At 43.6% G+C, this 23,505-nt stretch overlaps 1 protein-coding gene across 1 annotated transcript in view; it reads left to right on the top strand.

Moving 5' to 3' along the window:
• The first annotated feature begins 86 nt into the window (after positions 1-86).
• LOC106567677 (vacuolar protein sorting-associated protein 37D) overlaps positions 87-23,505 on the top strand; it is a 62,694-nt gene continuing 39,275 nt past the window's right edge. The window contains exons 1-2 of the mRNA XM_014137240.2: positions 87-379; positions 17,641-17,812. Of these exons, the coding sequence (XP_013992715.1) occupies positions 257-379; positions 17,641-17,812 (295 nt within the window). The 5' untranslated portion in view covers positions 87-256. The remainder of the gene's footprint in view (positions 380-17,640; positions 17,813-23,505) is intronic.

The raw sequence follows: 23,505 nt of genomic DNA, 5'->3' as shown, positions 1-23,505 counted from the left end.
ATTGTAGAAATAGGCGGCGTTTATGACTTCGTGGCTGTGGTAACTAGTGACGACCTTCTCGTGGTTGTCGGTAGCATTACATTAGCTGCAATGCAATCGTGGTAAGTATGTGTCACTGCATCTTGTATTGACTCCGCCAACAGAAGCTTTAAACCATTTTCACTAGGCGCTTGTGGCCGTGCTATTCACTGCGAACGACATGGAACCAGGTGGGCTTGCAAACGAACTCGTCTGAATTGCTTGTGAAGGAAATACAATGTCCAATTTTAAGGACACAAACTCTACCCCAGACGGGTATAGGGCTCTAAACATGAGTGAATTGCAGGAGCTTTTACAAGATAAAGAAAAAATGGACCAGATCGTCCGACTCAATGAGAAGGTATTTGGTTCAACAATGTGGCAACTATCGAATACAGCCACACAGTTTTGCTAAATATATCTGTGTGTTACATGTAGTTGATATTTCCTCTTCCAGATATTGAATTCAAACTTAAATAGGTATACATTATGTTCTCTTCAAATTTCTATGATTGCTTTGATGCCTCATCCTATGGCACATGATATAGGATATGGCCAATGCATGAGCCGCTTTAGTAGCCTGCCATGACTCTCTGCATTATTGTCTGCGTGGCTTCCAATGGTTTTTGAAAGCCTTTCATTTTTCCCCCACGTTCTCCTTCAATCCTATGGAGTTCATGTGAATGTAAACTAAACGTAGGATAGTTATTTACAATTGGCTTTGTTCACATTCCATTCGTTTTTTACAGGATGATTTTCCATACCAATGAACCTGAACAGGGAATTCCTGCTTGCCATACAGGACATGTTCAGTGAGCAGCAGGATCAACCTATTCGAAATACTATAAAGGCACTCAAATTTTCATTTAAAAACAAATCTCGGTCTCTCTGTTGCATGCACACACACGCGCGCACGGACGCACGCACACACACACACACACACACACACACACACACACACACACACACACACACACACACACACACACACACACACACACACATACACAGTAAACACATCTCTCACACACTTGTACATTCAAATGCACCTCTTTCTATATTTCTGTCTTATTCCTCACTAGAACAACTATTCCTGAATGTAATGTTAAATTACTAGGGTAGTTTGTTCTTTTCCTATTTGAATCGGAGTCTTGCACAGTTCCAAAACATTGTCATTCATGGTACATAGCCCTCTGTCTGAAATCATCAGGTGTGGCATTCATTCTTAGACAGAGATAAAATCGTTACTCATTTGAGAATGGACGTGGGTGTGTCCAATTCAGAGCAAGACATGACATTTGAAACCTTCCTCGCTGCTGCAGAAAATGAATTAGAGCGATGTTTCCAAAGCGGTTGCATCTCACCGAGAGAGGCCATGGAATTCTCCCAAGGGACTGGATCAGAATTACTTAGCTAGAGCCATGGTCGAGATTTCAGTAATGGTTGTAGTTGCAGTTATATTCGACATGACCAAGACGTTTAATCGAAAATACATTTACAAAGTGTTACATGCCAGTAATAAACTAGGCAATATGATACTGTAGGTTAGTTGAGACATTCACACACACATTCTCATTTACACTGTGTGTAAGTAAACATCACTAGGGTGTCTGGGTGTGCTCCCCTCCCATTGTCCTTCCTGCAGATGCCATTACAGTTTAATAAAGCCCACATATGCATGGTTGGCTGACATGTGATGGTAGTTGAGCTCATTGTAGTGGATGGCTCCACAGCCCCTATGATCCACTGGTGAGCAGAGCTCCAATTCAGTAACGCGTTGGGGTCTCCGGGGGCAATCACCCAGTCTGTGGTGGTATGTAGACAGCTACATACCACCACAGACTGATGATGCCACTAAGACCGCACTGAATGAGCTGTATTCCGCCATAAGCAAACAGGAAAACGCTCACCCAGAGGCGGCACTCCTAGTAGCCGGGGACTTTAATGCAGGGAAACTTAAATCCATCTTACCAAATTTCTATCAGCATGTTAAATGTGCAACCAGAGGGGAAAAAACTCTGGAACACCTTTACTCCACACACAGAGACGCAAACAAAGCTCTTCCTCGCCCTCCATTTGGCAAATCTGACCATAATTCTAACCTCCTGATTCCTGCTTACAACAAAAATTTAAAGCAGGAAGCATCAGTGACTCGATCAATAAAAAAGTAGTCAGATGAAGCAGATGCTAAGCTACAGGACTGTTTTGCTAGCACAGACTGGAATATGTTCCGGGATTCCTCCGATGGCATTGAGGAGTACACCACATCAGTCATTAGCTTCATCAATAAGTGCATCGATGACGTCATCCCCACAGTGACCGTACGTACATACCCCAACCAGAAGCCATGGATTACAGGCAACATCCGCACTGAGCTAAAGGCTAGAGCTGCCGCTTTCAAGGAGCGGGACTCTAACCCAAAAGCTGAAAAGAAATCCCACTATGCCCTCCGACAAACCATCAAACAGGCAAAGTGTCAATACAGGACTAAGATCGAATCGTACTACACCGGCTCTGACCTTTTTTTGGATGTGGCAGGGCTTGCAAACCATTACAGACTACAAAGGGAAGCACAGCCGAGAGCTGCCCAGTGACACAAGCCTACCAGACGAGCTAAACTACTTCTATGTTTGCTTCGAGGCAAATAACACTGAAACATGCGTAAGAGCACCAGCTGTTCCGGGAAGACTGTGTGATCACGCTCTCCACAGCCGATGTGAGTAAGACCTTTAAACAGGTCAACAATCACAAGGCCACAATCACAAGGCCGCAGGGCCAGACAGATTACCAGGATGTGTACTGCAAGCATGCGCTGACCAACTGGCAAGTGTCTTTACTGACATTGTCAACCTCTCCCTGTCTGAGTCTGTAATACCAGCATGTTTTAAGCAGACCACCATAGTCCCTGTGCCCAAGAACACTAAGGTAACCTGCCTAAATGACTACCAACCCGTAGCACTCACGTCTGTAGTCATGAAGTGCTTTGAGAGGCTGGTCATGGCTCACATCAACACCATTATCCCAGAAACCCTAGACCCACTCCAATTTGCATACCACACCAACAGATCCACAGATGATGCAATCTCTATTGTGCACCACACTGCCCTTTCCCACCTAGACAAAAAAAAACACCTATGTGAGAATGCTATTCATTGACTACAGCTCAGCGTTCGACACCATAGTGCCCTCAAAGCTCATCACTAAGCTATGGACTGTGGGACTAAACACCTCCCTCTGCAACTGGATCCCGGACTTCCTGACGGGCTGCCCCCTGGTGGTAAGGGTAGGTAACAACACATCCCCCACGCTGATCCTCAACACAAGGGCCCCTCAGGGGTGCGTGCTCAGTCCCCTCCTGTACTCCTTGTTCACTCATGACTGCACGGCCAGGCACAACTCAAATACCATCATCAAGTTTGCCGATGACATGAAAGGGGTAGGACTGATCACCGACAACAACAAGACAGCCTATAGGGAGGAGGTCAGAAACCTGGCTGTGTGGTGCCAGGACAACAACCTCTCCCTCAACGTGATCAAGACAATGAAGATGATTGTGGACTACAGGAAAAAGAGGACCGAGCACACCTCCATTCTCATTGACGGGGCTGTAGTGGAGCAGGTTGAGAGCTTCAAGTTCCTTGGTGTCCACATCACCAACAAACTAACATGGCCCAAGCACGCCAAGACAGTCGTGAAGAGGGCACGACAAAACCTATTCCCCCTCAGGAGACTGAAAAGATTTGGCATGGGTCCTCAGATCCTCAAAAGGTTATACAGCTGCACCATCGAGAGCATCCTGACTGGTTGCATCACTGCCTGGTATGGCAACTGCTTGGTCTCCGACCGCAAGGCACTACAGAGGGTAGTGCGTACGGCCCAGTACATCACTGGGGCCAAGCTTCCTGCCATCCAGGACCTCTACAACAGGCAGTGTCAGAGGAAGGCACTAAAAATTGTCAAAGACTCCCGCCACACTAGTCATAGACTGTTCTCTCTGCTACCGCACGACAAGCGGTACCGGAGCACCAAGTCTAGGTCCAAGAGGCTTGTAAACAGCTTCTACCCCCAAGCCATAAGACCCCCTTGAACATCTAATCAAATGGCTACCCAGACTATTTGCATACCCCCCCCGCCCATCTCTTTTACACCGCTGCTACTCTCTGTTGTTATCATCTATGCATATTCACTTTAATAACTCTACCTACATGTACATATTACCTCAACTAATCGGTGCCACTGTACATTGACTCTGTACTGGTACCCCCCCTGTGAATAGTCTCACTATTGTTATTTTACTGCTGCTCTTTAATTACTTGTTACATTTTGTTTTTTTACTCATATTTTTTTTCAACTGCGTTGTTGGTTAGGGGTTCGTAAGTAAGCATTTCACTGTAAGGTTGTACCTGTTGTATTCGGGGCATGTGACTAATACAGTTTGATTTCATTTGATTTAATGACTTAATAAGATGGAAGGCTTGTGTAAAAAGCCCACATCTCACTAGCTAGCTCCTTGTGGAGAATGTTCTAAGCCTTCTGACTGGCGGAATTGCTATCCTCTACTGGCTCCATAGGATTTGACATAGGGTATTAGCCGAACTGTGAAAATTCAATAACAGAAATCTGGACACTGTCACTGCTACATTTTAAAACACTCAGTGACTCCTTGAGCACCTCAGCTTACAACAAATGGCAGTGAAGGAGAAGAGTAACACTCAAGCCCTTTTCCCCCCAAGACAAATCTATCTGATCGATTCTTGCAGGTTGACTTGGAAAATGAGCCAGTATTCTTATGCTGGCATAATAAATCTTATTTTTCACGTTTGTATAATATTCAGTGCATTCAGAAAGTATTCAGACCACTTTATGTTTTCCACATTTTGCTATGTTACAGCCTTATTCTAAAATTCCTCATCAATCTACACACAATACCCCGTAATAAGAAAGCGAAAACAGGTTTTTAGAAATGTTTGCAAATTTATAAAATATAAAAACAGAAAATACTTTATTTACATAAGTATTCAGACTCTTTGCTATGAGACTCAAAATTGAGCTCAGGTGCATCTTGTTTCCATTGATCATCCTTGAGATGTTTCTACAACTTGATTGGAGTCCACCTGTGGTAAATTCAATTGATTTGGAAAGGCACACACCTGTCTACATAAGGTCCCACAGTTGACAGTGTATGTCAGAGCAAAAACCAAGCCATGAGGTCAAAGGAATTGTCCGTAGAGATCCGAGACAGGATTGTGTGGAGGAACAGATCTGGGGAAGGGTACCAAAACATTTCTGCAGCATTGAAGGTTCCCAAGAACACAGTGGCCTCCATCATTCTTAAATGGAAGAAGTTTGGAACCACCAAGACTCTTCCTAGAGCTGGCATCCCGGCCAAACTGAGCAATCGGGGGAGAAGGGCCTTGGTCAGGGAGGTGACCAAGAACCCAGTGGTCACCCTGACAGAGCTCCAGAGTTCCTCTGTGGAGATGGGAGAACCTTCCAGAAGGACAACCATCTCTGCAGCACTCCACCAATCAGGCCTTTATGGTAGCGTGGTCAGACGGAAGCCACTTCTCAGTAAAATGCACATGACAGCCCGATCAGTAAAAGGCACCTAAGGACTCTCAGACCATGAGAAACAAGATTCTCTGATCTGATGAAACCAAGATTGAACTCTTTGGACTAAATGCCAAGCGTCACGTCTGGAGGAAACCTGGCACTATCCCTACGGTGAAGCATGTTGGTGGCAGCATCATGCTGTGGGCATGTTTTTCAGGGGCAGAGACTGGGAGACTAGTCAGGATCGAGGGAAAGATGAACAGAGCAAAGTACAGAGAGATCTTCCATGAAAACCTGCTCCAGAGCGCTCAGGACCTCAGACTGGGGTGAAGGTTCACCTTCTAACAGGACAATGACCCTAATCACACAGCCAAGACAACGCAAGAGTGGCTTCTGGACAAGTCTCTTAATGTCCTTGAGTGGTCCAGCCAGAGCCCGGACTTGAAATCGATCAAACATTTCTGGAGAGACCTGAAATTAGCTGTGTAGCGACGCTCCCCATGCAACCTGACAGACCTTGAGAGGATCTGCAGAGAAGAATGGGAGAACTCCCCAAATACAGGTGTGCCAATCTTATAGCGTCATACCCAAGAAGACTCGAGGCTGTAATCACTGCCAAAGGTGCTTCAACAAAGTACTTATTAAAGGGTCTGAATACTTATGTAAATGTGATATTTCAGTTTTCTAAAAAACAGATTTTGCTTTCTCATTATGGGGTGTGGTGCGTTGATTGATGACGGGAAAAAACATTGGAATCAATTTTAGAACAAGGCTGTAACGTAACAAAATGTGTAAAAAGTCAAGGGGTCTGAACACCTTCCGAATGCACTGTATATATCCCAATATCAAATGTCGAACAATTATATTTTGTACTAGGTTCACATCCATTTGTATTGTATTTCCAGTTTTTGTGTCTTCACATATTGACCCACAAAAACTAAACAGTACATTTTCAACTCGTGAAGTGCAAACAACATCTTTCCATATCCAAAGTGCTATTCAAGTGTTGTTTGTCAGTGACAGTAAACACTGTCAGGTTTGCTTTACAACCAGTGCATCATACCAAGCACACTGTCCCGGGGGCTCCTGGAACTCTCGCTTCAATGGTAAACAGGGGTAGGAGCAGTCACAGCAGGAAATGGAAGGTCTGTTGCGATTCCTGTTCTGGGGGAAAACTTCTGGTGAATAAGAATAGCCGTGGATGACGGGGATTTGGAGTGAAATGAGCTGTACAGTGTCCTTGTAGTCACAGGAAATTCAAGGGAAACAGTGGATATGCAGTGGATTTGTGTACGGAGTGCTTCTTTTGAATGGGCCAAATGCTCTGGATTCCACAGAACCTGGGACTCTGATTGCCTTGCAAATGTTCATTATACAAACCACAAGTGTGAGAGAAATGCACAGTGCAACACTTGTGGAACTGTTAGACACTGATAGAATCTTTAGAGCACTTTCAGATGGGCTGCTAAGAGTTGTGGTCTCTCTAAATTGCGTGCGAGCCACACAGTGTGGCATCATGGAATTATAATACCCTACAGACTTTGCCATCTTGCCTGCTGTGATGTGACAAAGCAGATATTTCAAGCTGCATCCATGACAAGAAAGTATGCACAAAGAGGTGTGACAAGCCTAAAAGCTCAGCCACACTGGTAGGATTGTCAAACATTTGCCTGCCAACAGTACTTAGCACCTCTGAACAGAGTGTCGGCAGTCAATCTCTTTTGTGTTTACACAGCAAACACCTTTGAAGTCATCAGCCACTCAGCGTTGTTAAAATACTCCATACCAAAAAGTGGCAGTAGCGTTGTTTGGCATGCATATCCGTGCATATTGCTTATGTTCTAGATTCCAAGCTATCTGCGCTTATGTTGCTATTTTGTAGAAAGCCCTTGTTGATACTAGCCAGGTGGCCACAGCTAGATAGCTACCAACAAGATGACAAAGAAACAATTGAATTCACTCTCCATAAACCGATACTGCCAGGGCCATCCTATAGTCAAATGTTTAGCTAGCTAGCTAACGTTAGCATATTCACTAGCTAGCACAACATAGCTAGCTAGCTAGCTCGCTAAGGACACTGCACTAACCCGACAGCTAACACTGGCAGCTGGGGCCTCCTGAGTGGCGCAGTGGTCTAAGGCACTGCATCGCAGTTGCTAGCTGTGCCACTAGAGATCCTGGTTCAAGTCCAGGCTCTGTCCCAGCCGGCCGTGACCGGAAGACCCATGGGGCGGCGAACAATTGGCCCAGCGTCGTCCAGGTTAGGGGAGGGTTTGTCCGGCAGGGATGTCCTTGTCCCATCGCGTACTAGCAACTCCTGTGGCGGGCTGGGCGCATGCACGCTGACACGGTTGCCATGTGTACGGTGTTTCCTCTGACACATTGGTGTGGCTGGCTTCCGGGTTAAGCGGGCATTGTGTCAAGAAGCAGTACGGCTTGGTTGGGTCATGTTTCGGAGGACGCATGGCTCTCGACCTTCGCTTCTCCCAAGTCCATACGGGAGCTGCAGCGATGAGACAAGACTGTAACTACCAATTGGATACCACGAATTTGAGTAAAAAAGGGGTAAAAAACAATAAATAATAATAGATACACTGGCAGTTGTTTCCTGAAAACCATCTAATCCATTGTGATTTAATTATAATGTCAATAGTGGTTAGCTTACTTGGAGGAAATACTTAGTATTGTCTGCACTTAGCTAGCCTACATTGTATATGAAGTGTGACTGAGTCATCTGTAGAATAAGTGGAAGAATTTGTTCCTACCGGGTCAGCAAGCAGCAGGTACCGCTTTTAAGAGAAACAACGGCCTTCCACTGTGATAAGTATCTATCGGCAGTGAGATTCTCGGTGTGTTTCATGCTTCAGGGATATTGGCCTAGATACAAAAATGAGTGGGGCTCAGTTTAGAAAGTTTGAATGCATTTGAGTATTGGCAAATATACTCCCAACTTACAATGAATAACTAGACTAAACGTTAACATTCACATTATATTACTACATGGAATGAGTGTCTTAATATTGTCATTTAAAATTAATACAGAAGTGGAATACTAGAAGAAAATACCCCACATTTGGAGCATTTGTAACACTGCAAGGAAATGCAACCTCAAAGCAAACACACGCAAGCCCAAAACACATGTTTTACAAGCTTTTTAATGCTTATAAACTTTAATTTGAACACATTTTAAAGTTACAATATTCTCAAAAGCAATCAACAAGTAATTCAGAAAAATGTACAATTTAGCCTGTTGGGCATATTCTTGTTTAGATTAAGTCGTCAATGAATTGGTATGGAAAGAATGTATCATCCCACCAGATCATTTAAACGAGATCTTGACCTGACAAAGAAAAGTTGGTCAAGGACAGTTAAAGAGAAAAGTGTTCCCACAGTATCTTGGGTAACATCTGTGGAATGTTTTTTTAAATCTTTTTTATCCTGATGACTTTCATGTCAACTTCAGTGTCTACCATCATTCCTTACTTTGAAAAGTGTCAACTGGCTGGCAGTCAAATGGCAGATGAGATGTTTCTCAGGGAAAAAAAACATCAGATGTCCCTTGGCCAAGGTCATTTCAGAGAGCTGTCTGAAATGAGATCACATTCGTAGCTGTGATATCCAGAGTCATTATCCAATTGAAGCCAGTCTTTTTTCCCCTGTGACTTGTGACTGAGATCAGCGGAAATCATATTTCAACCCATCACTACTTCATTAGATTATGCATTTATAATGTTGTATATCCTCCACAGGGTTTTTTTGGTCATTGTAACAATTAATCAGAGATCTACTTCTCATTTGTGTATCCAGTCAGTCAGTGGTCTGAAACATCTGCATGTCTTTACTTGCCTGGCTACCCAGACTCCTTGCTCTGGCCAAACGCTATGTCACGCCCACAGACGTTAGTTTCTTCTCCGCAATGAGTCTGGATCTGAGTACCTCCCTGATGGGTTGGGACAGAGCTAGAACATATATGGGTAAATTCGTCATTGGCTTTGATACTCTGATTGGTTAGAGACGATCCAATCGCTGATTACTTTGTTTTGTACAATGCCCCTTGTGCCCCTCATCACCACAAACGACTTCAAAGATTAAAGTATGTATCAAACGACAGAGCAGCGGAAGAATTTAGTGTGAGTTGTCCAATTAAATGAAATTGTATTGGTCGCATACACATATTTGGCAGATGTTATTGCGGGTGTAGCGGGATACTTATTTTCCTAGCTCCAATAGTGCAGTCACTAATGCCTAACAATGCATGCAAATCCAAAAAATAAACAGAAAGGAATGAAGAAATATTGAAATATTACAACGAGCAATGTCAGAGTCCGGAATATAAATATATATGTATATGATGGTGTGTATAGACATTATAGACAGTATATGAATAGAAAACGGGTGTATATCAGTAGTTATAAATGACCAGCCTTGAATAGAATACAGTATATACATATGAAGTGGGTAAAATGTTTTCCACATTTTGTTACGTTACAGCCTTATTCGAAAATGTATTATACACTGCTCAAAAAAATAAAGGGAACACTTAAACAACACAATGTAACTCCAAGTCAATCACACTTCTGTGAAATCAAACTGTCCACTTAGGAAGCAACACTGATTGACAATAAATTTCACATGCTGTTGTGCAAATGGAATAGACAACAGGTGGAAATTATAGGCAATTAGCAAGACACCCCCAATAAAGGAGTGGTACTGCAGGTGTGGACCACAGACCACTTCTCAGTTCCTAAGCTTCCTGGCTGATGTTTTTGGTCACTTTTGAATGCTGGCGGTGCTTTCACTCTAGTGGTAGCATGAGACGGAGTCTACAACCCACACAAGTGGCTCAGGTAGTGCAGCTCATCCAGGATGGCACATCAATGCTAGCTGTGGCAAGAAGGTTTGCTGTGTCTGTCAGCGTAGTGTCCAGAGCATGGAGGCGCTACCAGGAGACAGGCCAGTACATCAGGAGATGTGGAGGAGGCCGTAGGAGGGCAACAACCCAGCAGCAGGACCGCTACCTCCGCCTTTGTGCAAGGAGGAGCAGGAGGAGCACTGCCAGAGCCCTGCAAAATGACCTCCAGCAGGCCACAAATGTGCATGTGTCTGCTCAAACGGTCAGAAACAGACTCCATGAGAGTGGTATGAGGGCCCGACGTCCACAGGTGGGGGTTGTGCTTACAGCCCAACACCGTGCAGGACGTTTGGCATTTGCCAGAGAACACCAAGATTGGCAAATTCGCCACTGGCGCCCTGTGCTCTTCACAGATGAAAGCAGGTTCACACTGAGCACATGTGACAGACGTGACAGAGTCTGGAGACGCCGTGGAGAACGTTCTGCTGCCTGCAACATCCTCCAGCATGACCGGTTTGGCGGTGGGTCAGTCATGGTGTGGGGTGGCATTTCTTTGGGGGGCCGCACAGCCCTCCATGTGCTCGCCAGAGGTAGCCTGACTGCCATTAGGTACCGAGATGAGATCCTCAGACCCCTTGTGAGACCATATGCTGGTGCGGTTGGCCCTGGGTTCCTCCTAATGCAAGACAATGCTAGACCTCATGTGGCTGGAGTGTGTCAGCAGTTCCTGCAAGAAGAAGGCATTGATGCCATGGACTGGCCCGCCCGTTCCCCAGACCTGAATCCAATTGAGCACATCTGGGACATCATGTCTCGCTCCATCTACCAACGCCACGTTGCACCACAGACTGTCCAGGAGTTGGCGGATGCTTTAGTCCAGGTCTGGGAGGAGATCCCTCAGGAGACCATCTGCCACCTCATCAGGAGCATGCCCAGGCGTTGTAGGGAGGTCATACAGGCACGTGGAGGCCACACACACTACTGAGCCTCATTTCGACTCGTTTTAAGGACGTTACATCAAAGTTATTTTGAGTGTGACTCCAAATCCAGACCTCCATGGGTTGATAAATTGGATTTCCATTGATTATTTCTGTGTGATTTTGTTTTCAGCACATTCAACTATGTAAAGAAAAAAGTATTTAATAAGATTATTTCATTCATTCAGATCTAGGATGTGTTATTTTAGTGTTCCCTTTATTTTTTTGAGCAGTATATTAAAAAAAGATCCTCAGCAATCTACACACAATACCCCAAAATGACAAAGTGAAAAAAGTTTTAAGAAATGTATTCTAAGTAATAAACAGAAATACTTTATTTACATAAATATTCAGAGCCTTTACTACGAGACTCAAAATTGAGCTCAGGTGCATCCTGTTTCCATTGATCATTAAAAAAATATATATTTCACCTTTATTTAACCAGGTAGGCTGTTGAGAACAAGTTCTCATTTACAACTGCAACCTGGCCAAGATAAAGCAAAGCAGTGTAATAAAAAACAACAACACAGAGTTACACATGGGATAAACAAACGTACAGTCAAAAACACAATAGAAAAATCTATGTACAGTGTGTGCAAATGTAGTAAGGTTAGGGAGGTAAGGCAATAAATAGGCCATAGTGGTGAAATAATTACAATTTAGCATTAACACTGGAGTGATAGATATGCAGATGATGATGTGCAAGTAGAGATACTGGTGTGCAAAAGAGCAAAAAATAAATAATATGGGGATGAGGTAGTTGGGTGTGCTATTTACAGATGGGCTGTGTACAGGTACAGTGATTGGTAAGCTGCTCTGACAGCTGATGCTTAAAGTTAGTGAGGGAGATATAAGTCTCCAACTTCAGTGATTTTTGCAATTTGTTCCAGTCATTGGCAGCAGAGAACTGGAAGGAAAGGCGGCCAAAGCAGGTGTTGGCTTTGGGGATGACCAGTGAAATATACCTGCTGGAGCACGCGCTACGGGTGGTGTTGCTATGGAGACCAGTGAGCTGAGATAAGGCGGGGCTTTACCTAGCAAAGACTTATAGATGACCTGGAGCCAGTGGGTTTGGCGACGAATATGTAGTGAGGACCAGCCAACGAGAGCATACAAGTCACAGTGCTGGGTAGTATATGGGGCTTTGGTGACAAAATGGATGACACTGTGATAGACTACATCCAATTTGCTGAGTAGAGTGTTGGAGGCTCTACTCAGTAGAGTGTTGGAGGCTATTTTGTAAATTACATCGCCGAAGTCAAGAATCGGTAAGATAGTCAGTTTTACGAGGGTATGATTGGCAGCATGAGTGGAGGAGTCTTTGTTTGGAAATAGAAAGCCAATTCTAGATTTAATTTTGGATTGGAAATGCTTAATGTGAGTCTGGAAGGAGAGTTTATAGTCTAACCAGACACCTAGGTATTTGTAGTTGTCCACATATTCTAAGTCAGAACCGTCCAGAGCAGTGATGCTAGGAGGGCAGGTGTGGGCAGCAATCGTTTGGAGAGCATGCATTTCGTTTTACTAGGATTTAAGAGCAGTCGCAGGACGTGTAAGGAGTGTTGTATGGCATTGAAGCTCATTTGGAGGTTTGTTAACACAGTGTCCAAGAAGGGCCAGATGTATACAGAATGGTGTCGTCTGCGTAGAGGTGGATCAGAGAATCACCAGAAGCAATAGCGACATCATTGATATATACAGAGAAAAGAGTAGGCCCGAGAATTGAACCCTGTGGCACCCCATAGAGACTGCCAGAGGTCCGGACAACAGGCCCTCCGATTTGACACACTGAACTCTATCTGAGAAGTAGTTGGTGAACCAGGCGAGGCAGTCATTTGAGAAACCAAGGCTGTTGAGTCTGCCGATAAGAATGTAGTGATTGACAGAGTCTTGGCCAGGTCGATGAAAACGGCTGAACAGTACTGTCTTTTATCTATGGTGGTTATGATATCATTTAGGACCTTGAGCGAGGCTGAGGTGCACCCATGACCAGCTCGGAAACCAGATTACATAGTGGAGAAGGTACGGTGGGATTCTAAATGGTCGGTGATCTGTTTGTTGACTTGGCTTTCGAAGACTTTAGAAAGGCAGGGCAGGATGGGTATAAGTCTGTGTCACGGTTGTTGTCGGTGAAGGAGGACCAATACGCAGCAGGTACGTGTATGCTCATCTTGATTTTTATTAACTACAAAAATGAACATACAAAATAACAAAAACGAAACGAACAACTACAAACAGTCTGGTAAAGCATACGGCTTACACACAGAACAATCACCCCCAAATCACACACACAAACACACCCTAATATATGGGACTCTCAATCAAAGGCAGATAGACAACACCTGCCTTCAACTGAGAGTCCCAACCCCAATTAACCAAACATAGAAACACACACACCAGACTAACCATAGAATACAAACACATAGACCATCAACCAAAAACCCGGAAATACTAAATCAAACACCCTTTCCACAAACACACCACCCCGAACCACATAAAACAAATACCCTCTGCCACGTCCTGACCAAACTACAAAAACAATTAACCTTATACTGGCCAGGACGTGACAGTCTGTAACAGTTTGGGTCTAGAGTGTCTCCCCCTTTGAAGAGGGGGATGACCGCAGCAGCTTTCCAATCTTTAGGGATCTCAGACAATACGAAAGAGAGGTTGAACAGGCTCGTAATAGGGGTTGCATTATCCTTGAGATGTTTCTACAACTTGATTTGCGTCCACCTGTGGTAAATTCAATTGATTGTACATGATTTGGAAAGGCACACATCTGTCTGTATAAAGTCGCACAGTTGACAGTGCATGTCAGAGCAAAAACCAAGCCATGAGGTCGAAGGAATTGTCTGAGAGCTCCGAGACAGGATTGTGTCGAGGCACAGATCTGGGGAAGGGTACCAAAAAATGTCTGCACCATTGAAGGTCCCCAAGAACACAGTGGCCTCTATCTTTCGCAAAAGGAAGACGTTTGGAACCACCAACACTCTTCCTGGCCGCCAGGCCAAACTGAGCAATCTGGGGAGAAGGGCCTTGGTCAGGGAGGTGACCAAGTATCCGATGGTTACTCTGACAGAGCTCTAAAGATCCTCTGTGGAGATGGGAGAAACTTCCAGAAGGACAACCATCTCTGCAGCACTCCACCAATCAGGCCTTGGTGGTAGAGTAGACAGACACTCCTCTGTAAAAGGTACATGACAGCCCGCTTGGAGTTTGCCAAAAGGCACCTAAAGACTCTCAGACCATTTGAAACAAGATTGTCTAGTCTGAGGAATCCAAGATTGAAGTCTTTGGCCTGAATGCCAAGCGTCACGTCTGGAGGAAACCTGGCACCACCCCTACGGTGAAACACGGTGGTGGCAGCGTCATGCTGTGGGCATGTTTTTCAGCCTAAGAGACTGGGGGACTAGTCAAGATCGAGGCAAAGATGAACAGAGCTAAGTACAGAGAGATCCTTGATGAAAACATGCTCCAGAGCACTCAGTTCCTCAGACTGGTGCCAAGTTTCACCTTCCAACAGGACAATGACCCTAAGCACACAGCCAAGACACTGCAGGAGTGTTTTTCGGACAAGTCTCTGAATGTCCTTGAGTGGCCCAGCCCGGACTTGAACCCGTTCAAACATCTTTGGAGGGACCTGAAAATAGCTGTGCAGCAACGCTCCCCATGCAACCTGACAGAGCTTGAGAGGATCTGCAGAGAAGAATGGGAGAACCTCCCCAAATACAGTTGTGCCAAGCTTGTAGCGTCATACCCAAGAAGACTCGACGCTGTAATTGCTGCCAAAGGTGGTTCAACAAAGTACTGAGTAGAGAATCTGAACACTTATGTAAATGTGATATTTCCATTTTTTTTTATTTGTAATACATTTGCAAAAATGTCCAAAAACTATTTTTGCTTTGTCATTATTGGGTATTGTGTGTAGAAAAAACTATTTAATCATTTTTAGCATAAGGCTGTAACGTAACAAAATGTGGAAAAAGTCAAGGGGTCTTAATACTTTCTGGAGGCACTGTATATGACATGTACTGTCCATAATGTCTATATATCCCATCATATACATATATCTTTATATTCTGGACTCTGATATTGCTCATCCTAATATTTGTATATTTCTTAATTCCATTATTTTACTTTAGATTTGCGTGTTTTGTATTGTTAGATGTAACTACACTTTTGGAGCTAGGAACATAAGCATTTTTCAGCACCCGGAAGAACACCTGCTAAATATGTGTATGCGACCAATAACATTTGATTTGATTTGACTGAGCATTTCAAATCCATAATTCAAGCTTCAAGAAAACTCAATGCACCCCCACTGCATCAGTGACAAAGATCACTATTAGCGACTGTGACTCAGTAACTTACCCCACTTTCTGATGTCACTGAGAAGCTTTTCCTCCTTGGCTATTTCTCAGTCTCAATCACTTTCAACAGACCAACTTTGTTGTGTATTTGATTGTAGAAATGATGCAATGAACATAAATTCTCACATTCCTGTAAGCAAATTAATTTCAAGTGGAGGCTTTCCACATGGATACAGCTAAACTGTGTTTTGGTCTTAAAGCAGAATATCAAGTGAGGCAAAAATCTCATATTCATTGAATAAATAAATCATTAATCTTCTATGCTTTGGTGAGCTCAGCCAGAGTTAACAATATCCTGAGTTTTAAACAGTGAAATTGGCAGCTAAAAAAACAAATAATTTCACTCGAGACAGATGGAAAATAGTGAATCCTTATAAAACCTCCATGCTCTTTTGGCCTCAGACAATTGGAGTTAACAGTGGGGTTTGTGGTTTGTTGTCCTGTCTGTGATATGCAAATGTCTTCCATGACGACATTTTTCAATTCCTCCTGAGCTCCATAGCTAAAGGTTGCTGGTGGCTGTTGGAGTCATCTTGAAGGAGCCTTTTGTGTCGTTTTGGGAACAAAATGGAGGGAGCCCCAATAACAGGCCACAGAATCTCTTCATCATTTTTCTAATTTGGTCCAGAGCGATGCATAGTAAAAAAAACACTGGACACGCCATTAGTTCCTGACCGTTGGGGCTGGCCCTTTAAATGGAATACTTCTCAATGCATAATTTCTAATTGTCCTTCAGTTTGGGGGTTATTGCCATATATGGATGCTTACTTAAATGCAAAACTGATTTTTGCTTAATTGAAGCCTTAGTCTGCGGAACTGTCACTATTAATTACTGTGCATATATGAATGCTCTTGCTTGTGGTATGAAGATTGATGAAAGTGTAAGCAATAGCCTGAATTTAGTCCTGAGTTTGGTTTTTAAACTACTTTAAAGGGCTGATATGTGAAGCAAGCAAAATTGGACACTCATGCCAAGTCATCAACTGAATGCTCCCAGTGTGACAAAGCCACAAGCGTAGCCATGCTGTCCATGTGTAACATGAGCAAGGCTCTTGACCAGGAATTCAGTCCGCGGTTTGCCAGATGTGGAAAGTCACATTGGTTTTGGGAATGTGGCCTATAAGTATTTTTTTTAACACCAACTTTTATTTATCCTGTTTAACACATCTTTACTTAACCATCACATGAAAGTAGATTTGAGACGGGCTGAGTTGCTCTTAGTATTATGTGCCCTCAGCTTTATTTAGCCTGGCTGAGAACATCTTTTCATACATTCAATATGTAGCATAGACTTACTGGCTGAAGTTCACACCACGGAACAAGTTTTGTTCTTAAGTAACTGGCCGTCAAACATGTATGTACTGTATATACACCCTTGTTCCTTCCTGTGTTTCTAACCCCCAATGACTATGTTGTTTCTCACAGTTTCATACTTTCCCCTTTGACTAATCCCCTTGCTGTTGCTTTCTCTGCTCAAACCCAATAAGACAAAGTGTTCCAGCTCACTACATTTCAATCTCAGTGTGTAGAGCATTTCATGCAGAGTGAGGTTAGCCTTGAAGATCTGTTGTTGCTTGACAAATGTTTGATTAACTATAAATTCTGGGAAGGCTCAGTTGGGCAGATTTGGAAACATCAATCTCTAAATAGCTAAATAAATAAGTACTTTTCAACTGTTATGCCAACGTTAAACTCCTGTTTATCAAGATGTTATAAGTGGGTTGATACACCAGTATTACTGGAATACTATTTTAAACATGACACGCCATCATCACAGTCTGCTATTGTTTTAGTTAATCAATTAACCTTTCCTTTGTGTGTGCTGAGCTGTACATCCTCAGGGTCCTGATGCCATGTTTGCCTCCAGTTTCAGGAGCTGCAGGTGGACAGAGAGATCCTGCTGACCTCCAACCGGAGCTTGGCCGACGAGAGCATCGCCAGGCGACCCCGCCTCAACAACGGAAAACTCCAGCTGGCCGAGAAATACAAGGAGCTGGCCAATCTGGCAACCATCTGTTGGGAAAAACAGAGCCGGCTCGGTGAGTCTACATGTGCCCAAGAGAGACAGACGAGAAAGGAAGAGAAGACTGTCTTTGTTTCTTTTCTGTTATCAGATGTTCAGGGAATAATGCTGTCCACCATGAGTCAGGATTAGGAATATACACAGACATCTGGATAACAATTTATGTAAATATATGTCTTATTGTCTGTGTGTGGTGTGATCATAGACCAGGGCATGAGGTTTTGATGAGCTGTTCTAGCAAACTATTTTTTATGTAAGCTGCAAATGGTTTATTAATAACATTCAAACAACCCCAGGGCGTGTGCCTTTGTGTCGGTGGAAACACATCACAGAGCAACAAGGTTCCATAACAACACACCCTAATGTCCACTGTGTTTCATTTATGAGGCAGCGATGAACAGTGTCACAACCTCTTGTGTGGATTGTTATCCCATATGACTGGTTGACTGGGTGAAATCTGCTGGCATTGTTGGGATCCAAACCATGGTCCACCCCTCTCCCATCCCGTCCCCCTCATGGGTGTGAGGGTTGGAGCCAGAGGTGGGGGTGTAGCAGAGCTATCGTATCCCCATAGGTGAGCTCAGGCCAAGGGGTTCCCACCTGGCTGTTTCACCCCACTTTCAACACTAGCCAAGAATAACCACTGGAGCAGGTATGAAATAGAAGTCCTGCTCCACATAAGCCTGTTTCACTTCCCAAACAGTGAACAGGGTCGCTCCTCTACTAAGGGAGCTGTTTTTTTTTATATTCCATTTGGCCAAAATGATGAAATATTATTGTGTTCCTCCCTGTTAAAATCTAATTGTATTAGTGTCACGCCCTGACCTGAGAGAGACGTTTTTCTCTGTTTGGTTAGGTCAGGGTGTGACATGGGGTGGGCATTCTATGTGTTGTATGTCCATGTTTTTTTCTTTTCTTTGATTGGCCAAGTATGGTTTCCAATCAGAGGCAGCTGTCATTCCTTGTCTCTGATTGGGAATCATACTTAGGCAGCCCTTTTTCCCACAGTCAGTTGTGGGATCTTGTCTTTGTGTTGCATGTGTTTGCACGCCTAGCGTTTCGTTCGGTTTATTGTTTATGTTGGTTCTCATTTATAAATAAATATGATGAACCCAACTCACGCTGCGCCTTGGTCAACTCCTAACGACGAACGTCACAATTAGTCACATGCGCCGAATACAACAGGTATTAGACCTTACAGTGAAATGTTTACTTACGAGTCCCCAACCAACAATACAGTTAAAAAAAATTATATGAGTAAGAATAATAAATAAAAGTAACAAGTAATTCAAGAGCAGCAGTAAAATAACAATAGGTAGCAGAGAGAACAGTCTACGACTAGTGTGACTGGAGTTTTAGGGCCTTCCTCTGACACCGCCTGTTGTAGAGGTCCTGGATGGCAGGAAGCTTGTCCCCAGTGATGTACTGAGCTGTACGCACTACCCTCTATAGTGCCTTGCGGTTGGAGGCCGAGCAGCCATACCAGGCAATGATGCAACCAGTCAGGATGATCTTGATGGTGCAGCTGTAGAACCTTTTGAGGATCTGAGGACCCATGCCAAATTTTTTCAGTCTCCTGAGGGGGAATAGGTCACGACTGTCTTTGTGTGCTTGGACCATGTTAGTTTGTTGGTGATGTGGACACCAAGGAACTTGAAGCTCTCAACCTGCTCCACTACAGCCCCGTCGATGAAATGTTTTCTTCTTGGCTGTGTAAGAAACTGACTGTTTTCTCACAGTCAGACAGACTTACACATCTCAGAGTCATCTTTGGCTCGCTGAACCAAGGAATATGTTATTCAAACAGACAATAAAAATGTAAACAGAATACAGTATAAAATCATTTTTCATAGATATGGTACTGTTCATGCAACTTGTTTAGCTACCGACCCACAAGGCCAAAGGGAACGGCAGAAACCTCAGCACCCAAAGAAGAGCAATCACTCTAACCTCATCGGGCTGAGTAATTGCATGGTTTAGTCCGCAGTGGCCCTCATTGTCTTACCTCGTGTTAGGTAAGAGACAAAGGGGCACTTATTGAAGCAGTTCTGCCGAGACTTGAGAGAGAAAGCTTCAGTCTCGCTTTCTTGTTTTAAGCGGTAATCTCAGATTGAACTCCTCTCGGAATCTTCAACACCCCGGTTTCGGCACACTGAGAATTAATGATTTAGATTATGAAAATGTAGGGGGAGCACAAAAAAACTAACAAGGTCTAGATTAGCTTTAAGTCTCCCAGGTGCATCAATTTATGCAGTCAATATGAGGACAAGCATAGGAATGAGATTGCAGCACTTCCCCATCCTACTTCCATTCAATCCCGACCCACATTCTCCTACAGCCTCAGCCAGTGTTCTAGCATTCAAAGCAGACAAGGAGATGTGAGTTATATGTTGACTTTCAGGGATGTTCTCTTGATAAGTGTGTGAATTAGACAATTCCTGTCCTGCTAAGCATTCAAAATGTAACGAGTACTTTTGGGTGCCAGGGAAAATGTGTAAAAGGAGTAAAAAGTACATACATTTTTTTTCTTCGGAATATAGTGGAGTAAAAATCAAAGTTGTCAAAAATATAAATAGTAAAGTAAAGTGCAGATATCCCAAAACCTACTTAAGTACTTTACACCATTGCCAAGTGGTGCAGCAAATCTATTTGTAAGGCCTTTTGCCTGCTGCTATCAGGTAGTTCAAAGACAAGGGAAAGTTTCACATGACTGTAGAGAACTGTTTCCAAAAGCCTCTGAAGGCAGGTGGCCCACTCCTCAGGTTCGGTTTTCTCTGCTGTAACTGTGTGCAAGCTCACCAGCTAATGGTCATGGTAAATATTGAGCGCATCAATGCCAGCAGGAAACTGAACAGTTGTCAGGGGATTTTGGGAGGTGGAAAGGGGCCTTGTCTTTGCTTAGCAGAGTCATGCTGTTGACAGGACAATAGTAGAGCTGCACCAGTAGAGTATGTGAGAACTCTTAGCTTTAGCAGAGCAGCAGCCGCTCAGTAGAGGAAGCTTTAAACCCCTCTTCCTGAATCCTGAGCCTCATGGGTGAAACTCAGAAAAATGTTACTCTTCATGAGTCGGGCTGAAGCAGGTGCTGTTCAGCTCCATGTGTTTAAATCAGTTAACTATTTTGATGTTAGACAAACTTATCCATATTATGTACAGATAGGAAATCTCAAAACCAGCAGATTTATACTGAACCTTGTGTACAACCAGCATGTTTTGTAGCCCGTCGTTTCTCCCCTTTTCTCCCTTTCTACAGCCTTAGCAGCTGTCCAATGATGGAAGGAGGGTGGAATGTTCACCTTCCTGCCACCATGCACACACACACACACACACACACACACACACACACACACACACACACACACACACACACACACACACACACACACACACACACACACACACACACACACACACACACACACACACACACACACACAATGTACCAACACTCCAGCTGCACCAGCAACGCAGGATGGGTGGGAGTCTTTCCTTCCTCCACAAAACATCTGATTCTCATTTGGCCTGACGACGGGGGAAAAGACGGGGAAAAATTGTGAAAAAAAGGAAGAATTCCTGAGGCAAGCAATCGCAGAGGAGTTAGAGTCTAACTGTTAGACTGTGTTTTGGCTCAAGGTAAAGACCTATTGAGTAATGCAGCTTGCTTAGAGATGGAAGATATTGAAGGGATAATCCAACCCCAGAAATAAAAATCATGAAACTCCTGTCAATTTGGTGAAAGCCTATGTTCTATCAGTGGGTAAAATAATTGTTTCCCCCATGATTTAAATTCCATGTGGTCCGTCTGCGAAATCAGGAAATTGTGTAGGAGCGCATCATAGCTACATGGTTCTCGTAATAGTAGATAGGGGATAACACACTATAACATTTCATAACGCTTTTAAAACAATTGCCTGCACTTTAGATCACCAAATCAGCCAATAGATGGTATGTGCATACCTGTCTAGAACACATCCATCCATTTATATCATCATGACAAAGTATACAGTGCCTTGCAAAAGTATTCATCCCCCTTGGCATTTTTCCTATTTTGTTGCATTACAACCTGTAATTTAAATTGATTTTATTTGGATTTCATGTAATGGACATACACAAAATAGTCAAAATTGGTGAAGTGAAATGAAGAAAAAAAACTTGTTTAAAATAATAAAAAATAAAAAAACGGAAAGTGTTGCGTGCACATATATTCACCCCCTTTGCTATGAAGCCCCTAAGTAAGATCTGGTGCAACTAATTACCTTCAGAAGTCACATAATTAGTTAAATAAAGTCCACCTGTGTGCAATCTAAGTGTCACATGATCTGCCACATGATCTCAGTATATATACACCTGTTCTGAAAGGCCCCACAGTCTGCAACACCACTAAGCAAGCGGCACCATGAAGACCAAGGTGCTCTCCAAACAGGTCAAGGACAAAGTTGGGCAGAAGTACAGATCAGGGTTGGGTTATAAAAAACTATCAGGAACTTCTAACATCCCATGGAACGCCATTAAATCCATTGTTAAAAAATTGAAAGAATATAGCACCACAACAAACCTGCCAAGAGAGTGCCGCCCACCAAAACTCACTGACCAGGCAAGGAGGGCATTAATCAGAGAGGCAACAAAGAGACCAAAGATAACCCTGAAGGAGCTGCAAAGCTCCACAGCGGAGATTTGAGTATCTTGTCATAGGACCACTTTAAGCTGTACAGTCCACAGAGCTGGGCTTTACGGAAAAGTGGCCAGAAAAAAGCCATTGCTTAAAGAAAAAAATAAGCAAACACGTTTGGTGTTCGCCAAAAGGCATGTGGGAGACTCACCAAACATATGGAAGAAGGTACTCTGGTCAGATGAGACAAAAATTTTGCTTTTTGGCCATCTAGGAAAACGCTATGTCTGGCGCAAACCCACCACCTCTCATCACCCCGAGAACGCCATCCCCACAGTGAAGCATGGTGATGGCAGCATCATGCTGTGAGGATGTTTTTCATCGGCAGGGACTTGGAAACTGGTCAGAATTAAAGGAATGATGGATGGCGCTAAATACAGGGACATTTTTGAGGGAAACATGTTTGTCTTCCAGAGATTTGAGACTGGGATGGAGGTTCACTTTCCAGCAGGACAATGACCCTAAGCATACTGCTAAAGCAACACTGGAGGGGTTTAAGGGGAAACATTTTAATGTCTTGGAATGGCCTAGTCAAAGCCCAAACCTCAATCCAATTGAGAATCTGTGTTATGACTTAAAAATTGCTGTACACCAGCAGAACCCATCCAACTTGAAGGAGCTGGAGCAGTTTTGCCTTGAAGAATGGGCAAAAATCCCAGTGGCTAGATGTGCCAAGCTTATAGAGACATACCCCAAGAGACTTGCAGCTGTAATTTCTGCAAAAGGTGGCTCTACAAACTATTGACTTTGGGGGGGGGGGGGGAATAGTAATGCACGCTCAAGTTCTTTTTTTTGGTCTTATTTCTTGTTTGTTTTACAATAAAAAAATATTTAGCATCTTCAAGTTGGTAGGCATGTAGTGTAAATCAAATGATACAAACCCCCCAAAAAATCACATTTAATTCCAGGCTGTAAGGCAACAAAATAGGAAAAATGCCAAGGGGGTGAATACTTTCGCAAGCCACTGTATACAGTACTTCGCTTAGATGTGCTCAATCTAAACGGTGTACCAAATTATTCAGCTCAGTTTCTCCTTCTCG

This window comes from Salmo salar, chromosome ssa13, assembly GCF_905237065.1.
Source record: "Salmo salar chromosome ssa13, Ssal_v3.1, whole genome shotgun sequence".
Classification (NCBI taxonomy): domain Eukaryota; kingdom Metazoa; phylum Chordata; class Actinopteri; order Salmoniformes; family Salmonidae; genus Salmo; species Salmo salar.
The sequence above is the reverse complement of the archived record's forward strand: the minus strand, read 5'-3'. Positions and strand labels throughout refer to the sequence as shown.